General features: G+C 33.7%; 3 protein-coding genes across 7 annotated transcripts in view; all 3 read right to left on the reverse strand.

The window, feature by feature from the left end:
* Nucleotides 1-403: 403 nt before the first annotated feature.
* Nucleotides 404-6,718, reverse strand: smpdl3a (sphingomyelin phosphodiesterase acid like 3A). The gene is made up of 8 exons (XM_039693076.2): nt 6,517-6,718; nt 5,166-5,379; nt 4,879-5,023; nt 3,674-3,770; nt 2,737-2,900; nt 2,368-2,548; nt 2,089-2,213; nt 404-1,393 (listed from the first exon to the last, which is right to left on the reverse strand). Exons 1-8 carry the CDS (start codon nt 6,614-6,616, stop codon nt 1,079-1,081), a joined length of 1,341 nt encoding a protein of 446 aa, XP_039549010.2. The 5' UTR covers nt 6,617-6,718; the 3' UTR covers nt 404-1,078.
* Nucleotides 6,719-7,163: 445 nt separating this feature from the next.
* On the reverse strand, nt 7,164-8,625 carry fabp7b (fatty acid binding protein 7, brain, b). Its single transcript, XM_039693078.2, has 4 exons — nt 8,469-8,625; nt 7,933-8,105; nt 7,715-7,816; nt 7,164-7,414 (listed from the first exon to the last, which is right to left on the reverse strand). Exons 1-4 carry the CDS (start codon nt 8,539-8,541, stop codon nt 7,364-7,366), a joined length of 399 nt encoding a protein of 132 aa, XP_039549012.1. The 5' UTR covers nt 8,542-8,625; the 3' UTR covers nt 7,164-7,363.
* A 458-nt stretch (nt 8,626-9,083) lies between these two features.
* pkib (protein kinase (cAMP-dependent, catalytic) inhibitor beta) overlaps nt 9,084-12,820 on the reverse strand; it is a 35,197-nt gene continuing 31,460 nt past the window's right edge. For all 5 annotated transcript variants that reach the window (XM_089118844.1, XM_089118842.1, XM_039693079.2 and 2 more), the window contains exon 3: nt 9,084-10,110. In XM_089118844.1, the coding sequence (XP_088974970.1) occupies nt 10,025-10,110 (86 nt within the window). In that variant the 3' untranslated portion in view covers nt 9,084-10,024. The remainder of the gene's footprint in view (nt 10,111-12,820) is intronic.

Raw genomic sequence — 12,820 nt, forward strand, 5'->3', positions numbered from 1 at the left:
CCACGGCACCCCCTTTATCTCAGTGTCAACTTTCTGGCTCCACAAACCATTGTGAGTCATCAAAGGCAGTGTAGCACTTGAATGCCAATGACCACACGAGGAGGGGGTCCAGACAAATGAACTAGAGAACTTTTCATAAGACCCTCAGTGGAGGCAGTGAGCAGACAGTATCCCTGCGAGGGGTCCGAGAGTGTATGGGGCCTCTGAGTGCTGGATTTTACGGATGGTTTTCAGTTTAATAATGTGACCACATTTACAACTAGGGTGATGTAGTAAAGATTGACAAGATACAACTGGTGCAAAAGGGAACAAACTTTCAAAATAATGAAACCAAAATTAAATTTGTTGTTGATGACTCCAGGATTAGAAAGACACAAAGCACTAAAACAATAAAAAGATTGCATAAAGTATCATATTTTATTTATTATTTTTGTGCAAGGAAGACTGTGGCTACATTCAGTCACATAGAAGAGTGGTCCAATCAAATAAAAAGATTTTTTTTTCCCCTTTAATTTCTAGCAGAAATTCATTTCTCAATAATTTTTAAAGAAATATATTTTTAAAGTGCCTTAAATCAGTTTTCACAAGTAAATCTTAAAAACCATATAATGTTTCACCCCAAAATGAATAAGAATAACTACATTGTTTTTTGCTTAAAATTAAGCATTTAATTACCATAGTGTTTTGTCTTTTGTCATATTATTTTCTATATTTTTTTTTTTACTATATTACAGCAAAGACACAATTACGAATAGTGGCCAATAATAATAATAATAATAATAATAATAATTAACCAATAAAAATAAACCCATGGACAAATTATAATATTGAGAATGTCTAGGGGGAAATGTGGTTAAATGGTCATGAATATAACAAAAAAACAAAAAAAACAAATGTAATGTAAATCAAAAAGAGTAAAAAGAGTCTTTTTTTGGTTTTGGGGTTAAGTGAGACATGTTTTCCTGAGGTTCCCTCTTTTATTATTATTATTTAAATAAAAAAAGTTCCCTGATTTATATTAGTAATTTAAAAAAAAAAGATTAAAACCCCTTTTTTTAGAGTATGCACTTCAGTAAGCTCAATATTTTGGCCTCCCGGCCCTCGCCATACACTGCAAGTAGGTCTCTCGATCCAAAAAGTGCACAGCACACACCTGAACCATTTTGCAAATACCCTCACATGTGATGTTTAAGTTATAGCTCACCATAAAATGGTTAAAATACTTCTCAAAGGCTTTGCTCTGTGGCTGCTCGAATCTAAGAGCAAGTTCATGTAAGTTGTGGGGCTGAATGTCTTCGATATCAAAAGCCTCAGTCATAATGTATTCCAGCTTCCACTCTGACCTTTTTTCCAGGTTTGCTTCAGTGAGATTTAAATAGAACTGCCAAATATCCTGTGGAAGAAAAAAAAAGAGAGTGATTACTACAAGAGATACAATAGAAGAGCCATGCTTTGAGCCGACACCTTGATTAAAACACAGCATGTAATTAGAACTGACACGACCATTAATCATTCAGAAACAGGACTTGCTCAAGGAAGAGACATATTAGTGGTGCAGGAATGACCTCACACAAAAAAATATTTTCACATGTTTTAGAATTAAGCCAACTATTCAGCTCTAAACCACTCAGAATATCATAATTAAAAGACATTTTAACACAGTGTCCTGCCTAATATACGGAAGCATTTCTTGCATCAGAATACAAAAAAAAAGGTAATAGCGTCTTTTTATCTCACAAATCTGACCTTTTTTTTCTTGCAATTGCGAGTTTATGTTTCATAATTCTGAGAAAAAAGTCAGAATTGCTAGTTATAAACGTATAAATTGCGACATCTAAAAAAAAAAATCTGAAATGTGACGTATAAACTCATTTTGTAGTTATCGTTCTTTGTGTGAACGGGCCTTGAAACTCTACATTGCAAAATAAAAAAATAAAAAAAAAAGTTTTGTGAGATACAAAGCATTTTAACTGTTTTATTCCATGATGGAAGCAAGCTTCCATACTAATAATTATAAGTTTGTTTTAATAATTCTAAAGGCATGCTAAATAAATCAGTGCTTGATCTTGCTAGTAGGTGGACACTTACCAGTAAACCATAATTCTCAGGGTGGTACAGATACGCACGGAGGCCAGGATTGTTCGAATATGGCTCCGATAGACTTTTGATAGGTGTAACAGCAGGTGTGACAAATATAGAGTTCACAGGTTTCCCTTGAACAGATGAATTGATGTTACATAAATCAGAATGGTATATACTTTATATGTGCACACACACATGTATTTTATTTTAACTAAGTCAACAGTTCAGAACTAAACAACAATTTTTAAATCTCTTATTAAAAACATTTAGGTATTGTTATGTTACCTTTGTGATCCAGCAGAACCATTATGCTGTCTCGATGAGTGTGACCGTAGAATTGACCCTCGACGACGTCACTGTAGTTGCGAAATATTTTGACCAGTTGTTCATTGTAGCTTTCTCGGATGGCTGTTGTATTTATAGCAAAGGGTAGGTAACCGATGGGGACGTGAGCAATTACATAGACCTCAGAGGAACAGATGACAGTGAAATTCAACTCAGCAGTCACTCACACACTGCTGATGTCACTTACATGGACATACCACTTTGCAAATCTTAATTTACAGCCTTATAACAAAATGGCCTCTTATGATCAGTGCAGCGGGCTCTTTCTAAAATTAAACTGTCTTGGTAAAGCAGACAGAATATTCTCACCTTCTCCATGTTTTGTCTTGAGAGCTCAAGCGTTTCCTGCAGCCACTGGAACTGCCCAGCAGGATCAGACATATTTACAGTCACTTCATTAGGACTGTAGTACAGGTTTGTGTTGAGACTCACCAGACGTAGGCCAGGTTTGATCACAAGAGAGTAAAAGCCACCTTCATGCAAACACGTAACATATGAAAGGTATTAGCTCACTATATTGTCACAGAGCTAAAGGCCACTGTTGGCACCGTGCATAACAGTAACATAGTGAAATGTGTGTGTGTATAATATACAGTATATATAGCACACACACACACACACACACACACACATACACACACATATATATATATATTTAAGGATGTACCAATATGAAAATCTTGGCCGATACGATAATTCTTTGAAAGCCGATAACCGATATATCGGCCGATAAATGTAAATCCAAATTTTTAGATCATTTCTGCGAGCCCGATTACAAAAACAAAAGTCTCACCATTAAAAGCCATGACCCAAACACACAATTCTAATGTTCTCATTATAATTTTATGCAGCTTATTTGACAGACTTGTGCTGCACATGTTGCATTGAACTTTTTTTTCCTTTTTTGAAGTGATTTCAATCATATTTCAAGCAATTCAAAACCATGATGGTGAACAGTGTGCATCTGAAGTGTCTCAGCTCAAAGAAATATTCCATTATTTATCAGCTTTAATATATCGGCTAAATTTAATTACCGGTCAGATAACGATAAATCATCATGCATGGGTGATACCGATATGGTGGCCAATATATTGTGCATCCCAATATATATTAGTGACAAAAACAGTGGCTAGATTAAAAGTGGCTAGAGTCACTGTCACTTTGCATCGACCAATCAGCATCCAAAATCCCCAAATAATATAGTAATTTAAATGTTCTCATTCATGACTTCTTTATCTGCAGTTACCTTTTTGCAAAGTTGCTACAGCTGCTGGGTTCAACCACGGAGACCAGAGTTTGGCTACAGCATCGTAAATTGCATTTTGAGATGTGGGCAACTGATCCTAGAATGATTTAAAGCAAGATTAGACACACACACACACACACACACAAAAAAGCATAAAATATTTTAATATTCAAAATAGCATACTACACTTCACTTTTTGAGTAAAACATCTCTCTCTCTCTCTCTCTCTCTCTCGCTCAGTACAGTATACAGTATAAATATAGAACCAGGTGACTCTTATATAGAACCCTTTAAGGGTTCATTTTATGGGTTTAGTTTCAATAAATGACTTTAGTTTTAATTAATTAATATTAATTAATTAGTTAGTTATAAATGAATCAATTAAATTTTGTGAATTGCATCATTATTTAAAGACGAGAGAGGAAGAACAACACGTCTCCACAATCATTGACAACAGTAAAGAAATATCTGAGACAAGCACTTAAGATGACTACAAATGTTTGCAGTGATACATCAGACATTATTTAATCATTAGTTAAAAATTTAAAATTTAAATTTAAGACATTTCTCCTTTTTGAAAAAAATTGAGCCAAGAACCATAGCCTTCTATTTAGAACACAATTAAACCTTTTTTCCTAAGAGTATAGTCTTAATATTTCAGCAATATGCAGCAATCATACTGTGCCAAATTTATCCATACACGACAGAGTACGTTGTTTCAAATACTGATCCCACAATGCAATGCATTGACCATTTCTATTTTCATAAAGGAAGCAGAGTTAACATCAGTAACAAATGTGACATATTTTTCTTGATTTATGTTTTCATCAAATTGTCCAAAGATAAGGTGTTTTTAGTAAAATGTAATTAAAAATGCTTAACTGGATGCCACTCAATACCCCTAATGAAGAAATATGGAAATTGTTGAATAGTTTTATTGTCGCATAATTGTTTAAATGCATTTATATATATATATATATATATATATATATATATATATATATTTTTTTTTTTTTCTTAAATAGACAACTTAAAAACATAATAATAATTTAAAAAAGTATACATTTATATCTAAATACATTTTCAGTGTATGCTTTTCAGCAAGCAGTGTAAAAATATTCCATTCAAACAACATACAAATGTCTGCCCTTTATCTGACTTGGCTATAACTCCAAGAGCTCTAGTTGCCCTTGGATTTGAAATACCTGTGGCCAGTAGTCGTGGTTTCCCAGGGCCGGGTAAACTGGTAGCTCTGGGAAGAACTGACGTATGGTGTGAGTCATATTGGCAATAACATTGATCACTATATCAGTGGAAAGCTCTTCTTTTGGGACGTGTGGAGGGCTGTCTCTGCAGTGAGGGGCACAACATTTAAATAAAAGTTAATAAGAAATCTTGAAGACCATGATGTGATCATTAGCACCCAAAATTCAATAATCTCCAACTGATTACACAGAACAGCTGCGAGACAAAAAGAGCATTTGATTTATACCCTGTCCATATAATGAAGTCAGGCTGGAGGTCTACTTGTTTCATGTAACTGAAGGCTGAGAGAATGAGCTGGTATGGGGAATCACACAGGAAATCTCCAAACACTCCTGGATCCAATGCAGGAACTCCCTTGGAGGAAAAACAAACTTTGGTGTGGTCTTCTGTGACATGGTAGGTTGGATCCAAGTGCAGGTCTGAGATATGCCAGAATTTAGCTGGAATTTAAAATGAGCGAGTTAAAAGCCATTTGACAAATATGCAAAACAATCCCCAAATATTCAAATATAATATATATAATATATATATATATATATATATATATATATATATATATATATATATATATATATATATATATATATAACAGTCAAATATTTTGTCCCATTCAGGAGCTATTTCACAGCAAATCAATTCTTAATTCATTCTTATATCGACTTCCTCATTTAAATATTTCAAAATTAATCTTGTTTGTTAGTTTGTTTTGGCCCAGTAGAAAGATACTATTGAACTCTTCCTCATTCATTTTATTTTGTTAAGAAATATTACGGTTGTCCAGCACAATAATACATCATTTTTGTTTAGGGACAACTTACTGGACCCCAACAAATCCACAAAATATTGAAAATAATAACATTAATTTAAATGAAATAAAAATGTACATAGTCAACTTCATAGTCAAATCATAAGGAATACACCATTTTATTAATCTTTGCAACTGAAAATTCTTTGTCTGTGTGCATGTGTGTGTTTTAATAACATTTGAATTACATTTCAAACATGAAAGCAGCGAAAAATCATTACGCATCATCAGACTAATTCAATATCCACATTAAATATCAACCTTTTCATTTTTTCACTTAACCACAGAAAATCTAATTTCAGCACAGCTTTTTAATGTCATTTAAATAATATGTTTCTTTCAGATGCATTTCCTTGACTATCATAATTTATTTACTTTGAGTGAACTAACCTGATTAAAAGGGTAATGTCAAGAGTGTGTTTGATTTTACAATATATAAATGACACTAACTTGATTATTATAAGATATTTCATTTATTTTCACTAATATCAGTTGATGCATGCTTATATATTTAAATGTTACAATTTATCAATACACGACCCTTGATGTTAAAGAGAGTATCAAAGTCCCAAACAGAACATACTGTAAACTAAATGCAAACATGGACAACAACACAACCTCCGACGAGGCAAGTCTGACTGTAAAACAGCCAATAAAAGACAATGCCAAAACATATGTAACGTGTGTGAGCGATAGATCAAACTAATGCATAAAGACAACTTCAGGCGGAGACAAACACCTTTGACAGCTGATCAGGCTCTGAAACACTTACATGCGCTCTGCAGGTGTTTGAAGACATTATTAACCGGCGCAGCAGAAACCTGCAGGTAAAAAACATGACTAAACACGCATAATAGAACGAGTAAAGTCATTCCTGCGCGTCTCAGTTTATATTATTACACCCTCCTGACCTGTCCTTGTGTAAACCATAGACTGTGCAATAAAGTATGGGTAAACCAAAACAGGAAAAGCGTCTCTCACGTGACGATTTGTTTTGCGCAACCTTCTGCAGTCACGCGCACTGATTGGTCATCACTGATTGGACATCACCTTACCAGTCTTTATTGCAGCCATCTTCAGAATTTTGGTTTTGAACTTCCGTTTATGCCTTACTTCAGTACTGGTGAAGTGTATTTGCTTAATGTAGGGATTTTAAAACGAGCGGTTAATTCATAAATCCGTAAGATCACCTTCATGTTTTGGAATTCAAACCGGAAAACAGAACACAATGCAGCGTTGGTCTATATTGGATAAACGTAAAATGTAGCTTATAAAAACAGCAAATTGTTTTGTTCAATAGAAACTGTACATTGTAAAATTACAAAACAACCAGAACCTGATTAGTGCTGAATTCACTTTTCGTCAACCATCTTAATATAGGCCTACGTACATTCAACTCATGAATGAACACACAAGTCATCATTTTGACTGGTTATTTATTAAATGATTCACACTGACTGAAAGGTATTTTTTTAAATGATACAAAATATTGGTAGTCCATTCTTTCACAGATAAGATTTGAAGGAACCAAGTGCAAGTTGTGCTTTCAGTAAAGCATCAAAGCACGTCATATCCGTTGCTGCCCAGTGAAGAAGAAAAAATCCTGATATTCCCAAAATTTATGCTTTTTCATAGGTGCGCACAGCTACAACGTCCCCTATGGTGAGTTTCTGAAACAAAATTGAAATCAGCAAACAATAAAGTGCAAGTTATAAACGTAAAATGTCATGTTTTGTATATTAGCCAATCTGTATAGTTTTGACTGTCTTATTAGTTGATTTGTTATTTTGTTTATCAATAGTGCATGTTACATCCACCTGTTTGTTGTCTTATGCTTGGTCTAACTTTGAATTTGAGCTTGGAGAAACTTAATTTAGTTTTTCTGTACACTATTTGTCACATGGTTGGAATGACAGTAAAGCACTTTTATATAAAAATAGGCCACTGAATACTGCCGTAAAGAGCCTTACCGTCACCATCTTCCCATCCTTGATCTCCCGGACAAAGGTGGTCTCTTTGCTATTCCACTTCTGCACATGAACCAGCCGGTCTCCATCCATTACCACCGTGGACTGGTAAAAATAACACATTACTGCTTATTCATCTCAGAAAGAAGCTCTGAAATAGGAATGCATTGTGCCCAGTTGTAAGAGTTCCCATTAAACCATGTTATGAAGCAGAAACCTACTTTACAGTTTCGGTCGTCTGCGGTGGTCTCATCGAACTCCTCACCCAGTGTGAATGAGATCTCAGTGTTCTTAAAAGTACTCTGTGTTTTTTGGACCACTTTATCCCCCTCTTTCGAGATGATGATGGTTGGTTTAGTCACATTTCCAACTTGTCTTACTGCAAACCCAACACCTTAGAAAAGAATCACATTCATTGAAATATGCTCACTAAACCCATGGTTTTTAATAGGATGTGTCTGAAATTAAAACCATAATGGTAACATGTGTTAACATTAGTAAACTACACAGTCAACATGAACTTCTACATGATTTATGTTAATCTCAGCATTTACCACTACATTTTTAAGATCAAAAGTTGTATCTGCTGACATTAATGCACTGAACTAACATGAACATTTTTATTAACTAACATTAACAAAGGTTAATAAATCGGGATGAGACCTTATTATACTATTACCACTATAATAAATACAAAAGGAAAAGATCAGAAATAACAAACTATATTAATAATAGTTATTATGATCATAAAACTTACCTATAGCTTTCATATACTCATCAAAGTTCTCACTGTTGACCAGTTTCCATGTGCCACAGAAAGCCTCTACCATTTTCAAAACTAAGCTTTTCTGATCAATAAGCAAACACTAAACTTTATATTAATGCTCTGTAGAATATGTAGCTGCATTTTCTCTTTGCAAAGGATCTTAAATAGTTTTTGTTCAACTGCCTGAAAATGATTAAACATGAGTGGGAGGAGTCAGTATTCCTATTGGCTGTTAGTCGAAAGTGAAACATTTGATTGACTGTTGAGTTAGTGAATAAATGTAGATTATATGCAATAATTATATTTATGCACTAAATTGTAATTACAGATTTAATTGTAAACAAATCTACAATGCTAGTTTGTAGAAAATAAAATAAAATGCTTTGTTTAACTCCATTAACAGCAAGAAAACAAGTAATATTGCACACATATACTCTATATTTTTGTTTATAAACCTCTTTTGTTTTGAAATATTGTTTTTTGCCCCCCAAAAATAAAAAAATAAAAAATTATGTGCCCACACATTATAAAAGATACCTTTGGTGTCCTCTGCTGGTTAGATAAATTACCACCTCTGTTCCACGGTCCAAAAAATGTATACACTACTAAAACTAAGCACGGGATTTATTGTAATTTTTAAACATAGCAGAATGCCATTTTATATGTAGCTTACATCAGACAAAATAACACAAGATTTATGGGCAGGTAAAAAATAAAATAAAAATGCAATTCTCTGGCAGAAGCATGACGAAAAGACGAGAGAGGAAGAACAACACGTCTCCACAATCATTGCCATTGACAACAGTAAAGAAATATCTGAGACAAGCACTTAAGATGACTACAAATGTTTGCAGCGATACATCAGACAGCTAACAATCCAAATCCAGCTCACGCAGGGCAACACTGACAGCACACAAAGGAAGGCTTTTAAACAAAACTAGCAAATATAATGTACAATTCTCTATTTACAAGAAGAAAATATCATATTTCATGTTATTCAGCACTGTTTCTTATCCTCTGGCTAGAATGTTAACAATGCATATCTTTACAATACAAAACACAGATGTGATGTTGTACAAGGACAAATATTGTAAGATAAAAAAAAGTTTACTTACATCACCAAATGGAATGTATTTACCTTTTTTTGTGCAAAAAGAGACATTGCCACTACATGTCAACATTCAGAGAAAATGCTATGATGGAAAGTCTTATAACTAAACAAAATGTTCCTTTCAAATGGGAAAGCAGGTCACGTCTGTTTTCATAAGACACACGAAACGGCCGATCATTAAGAAAATCGTGACAGTCTTTGGGAAAAAGAAGTCAAAGTCATTGAGGTGAAAATGACCAATCGTATCCATTTGATAAACATGACTTCAGATGAGTTCCTCTATGGGAATGAGCTGTTTCCTGCTGACCCATGCATGCCTGAATGCCAATCACAGGTGGTCTTGATGTTGCATAGCACAGAGTGTAACAGTTGTTTGGTCACTGGGACAAGAGTAGAGGCAGGTCACGTGCCACGAGTCTCTCATGTTGGTGTCGAGTTATGAGCCCTCTGTCTTTGTCTCCCCTGTGGCTTCTTTAGGTGGGTCGGTCGAGGATGAACTCTCTCCGCCCTGTTCACCATCATCTGTGCAAAGGCCAAAAATAATCTTTATTAAATGAGGAATATGAATTTGTTTTTAAGCAAACATGTTCATCCAAACTAATTCAAACACAGGGAGCAACATTAACAGTGCCACATTAAAGTGAATTCAAAAGAAAAGTGGATGGTGATTTATACTATCAAGCTATAAAAAGAGTATATTTGCCAATACAGTTATATTTATTTATTAACCTTTTTAAATGTATATTTAATGATATGTTATAATGTTTTTGGTCTCCCTGAATAATTTATCCTCAGAATACATGTTTTTTGTCTTCTTAAGTATCATTTTTGTTTTTGTCTTGTTTATGTATTTCTATGATGTCATGTGAGTGACAGGTTGTTTCATCCTCTTGCAGTAAATACATCATCAGAGAAGAGATGAGCAGTCCATGCAAGATGGAGGGGAAGTAAGTTTTATTAAAGATTACGAGGACACATGAATAAAAAAAAAAAAAAAAAGATGTGCACGGATAAATCATTTATAATAAACATTGCAATATTCCATAAAAAAAAAAAAGTCAAAAAATATCAAAATGTCAAAAAAAAAAAAAAAATTGATTTCATGGTGACTTTAAGTAGTTTTTTCCACTGATAATCTTCCCTCTAGCTCTCAAATCTCTTTTCTGGCTATTTCAACTGATCACATGACATGCCAGAACCAATGGCATTTGGCATTAGAGTCACCAGACCTATGATAGCACATCTAATAGCACTATTTTATTTTTATTCAACACAATCGTCAATGAGATTTGAAAGCTTCGGTTGGGAAGAAAAAGGGAAATTTCAGTCTGTTCCACACAAAAGCATTCCATTTGGAAGACTCAAACAGGGAACATTCTGCATAAGTTGTATAAACCAGGGCTTTTCACACATTTTGATGTCCCAGTCCCCTTGCTAAAGTCACCCCTTTAGACAATGACAAGTAATAATTTCATTTATTGACTCTGTATCTCTGAAGAGAAACATAAAATGTTGGCTGTGGAATAAAATAATTGTGATTTCTGATCAGCCTTTAGAAAGAAGAGACAGTAATAATGACAATTTCGGTAACTTTTTTATTGTTAATTATTATTATGAACCCCTTGCACTCTCTTGTGGCTCCCTGTTTGAATATTTTATAATACTTCTCTGTAGATTTTTGTTTCTTTTTGGAGCTTGACAGTATTAATCACCATCCGATTTCATTTTAAATGAGAGGAAGACTTCACCCTTTCAACTCGGTTGAAAATGTCACAGATCTAATGTTCTTTGTGCTAAAAGACAATTATAATCATCACCACTAGATGGCAGTAGAGGTAGTTTATTATTCAACAGGACCTTGTAACAAGAAAGAAAGTCATTCAGTTTGGGAACAGCATCAGGGTCAGTAAATAATGACGGGATTTTTTTTGTTTTTCGGGTGAACTAGCCCTCTAAGACGCTGACTTAGAAACATTATTCTGTTTATTATTTAAAACAGGATAAATAATGTATGATTCATCACTCTCCTGCTGAAAATCTCCACGGTCATAACAAACAACTCATGGAACATCATTTGTTTATGTCCTTGAGGCTTCTGGGTAACACAGAGCAGATCAAAAATGTTTGACTGCAGGCAATTATTGAAGCAGGTTCAGTCATCTGATGCATTTTGAAATCATTTGATCAGAAATGTGTGCTGAATCAAGGTCATTACCTAAGGCATTAAATCGTTGATATCAATCTATCTTTTTTTAGTTTTTTTTTTTTTTTTTTTTTTTTTTTTGAAAAATCACAGGTTTTCACCAGCAACCACAGAAACAAAATAATGACTTTCTGACAGCATCTGGTGGCATACAGCCGGCCCTGTGATGACAGCTCGATCACGCAAAAGCACTTAAGTGTATTTGTGATGAGAGAGTGCTCCTTTCTCTGTTGAAAAGCACCTTTTAAAGAGAGGTGCTTTTGTCGATCACTGCTTAGTCTCGCACAGGGACGAAGCTCGACTCTGACAACATCATGGCCCGTTTTATATATACACTGTTTGAATTAAATTAGCCTAGTTAACTTGTGCACTGAACTAGTTTTCCGCCCTGTTAATTTTTAATCCCATTGCATAAGTTGTTTAAGCTGTTTAATTACACTGCAGTATTTCATTCTGGTTATATCATTTTATGTACACCATTTATTTCCTTTTTATTAAATCATTGTTAAATTCAACTTTTGTTTCTTTATCAATTTTCTTTGCATATTTTGTTGTGAAAATATTGTGAAATGTCATTACAATATAAAATAAATGTTTTATTTTATTTCAATACAGTTTAAAATTTAATTTAGTTATAGAAAAGTTGAATTTTCAGCAGGATTACTTTAGTCTCACATGATAATATGATATATATGTACATGATATATATCTCCATCCACAATATTTTTGTGGAAACCAAGTCAGGATTTCTTGATGAATAGAAAGATCAACATAAAATTTATTTAAAATAGACATATTTTGGAACATTATAAATGTCTTTAATGTTACTGTTGATCAATAGAATGCATCCTTGCTGAATACAGATATTTATTTAAAAATATTTAAAAAGTAATAGGCTACTTAAAATTCCTTCAATTATTATGTTATTTAGACTAGAGAATAATTATTAAATATTTTAAGGAATCTCTCACACACTTTTTGACATATTTTCTAATTGAAAGCCACTTGCAGAGTGATAAAGCTGTTGAT

Source organism: Pimephales promelas, chromosome 13 (genome assembly GCF_988280905.1).
Source record: "Pimephales promelas chromosome 13, fPimPro1.hap1.1, whole genome shotgun sequence".
In the NCBI taxonomy this organism is placed as follows: Eukaryota; Metazoa; Chordata; class Actinopteri; order Cypriniformes; family Leuciscidae; genus Pimephales; species Pimephales promelas.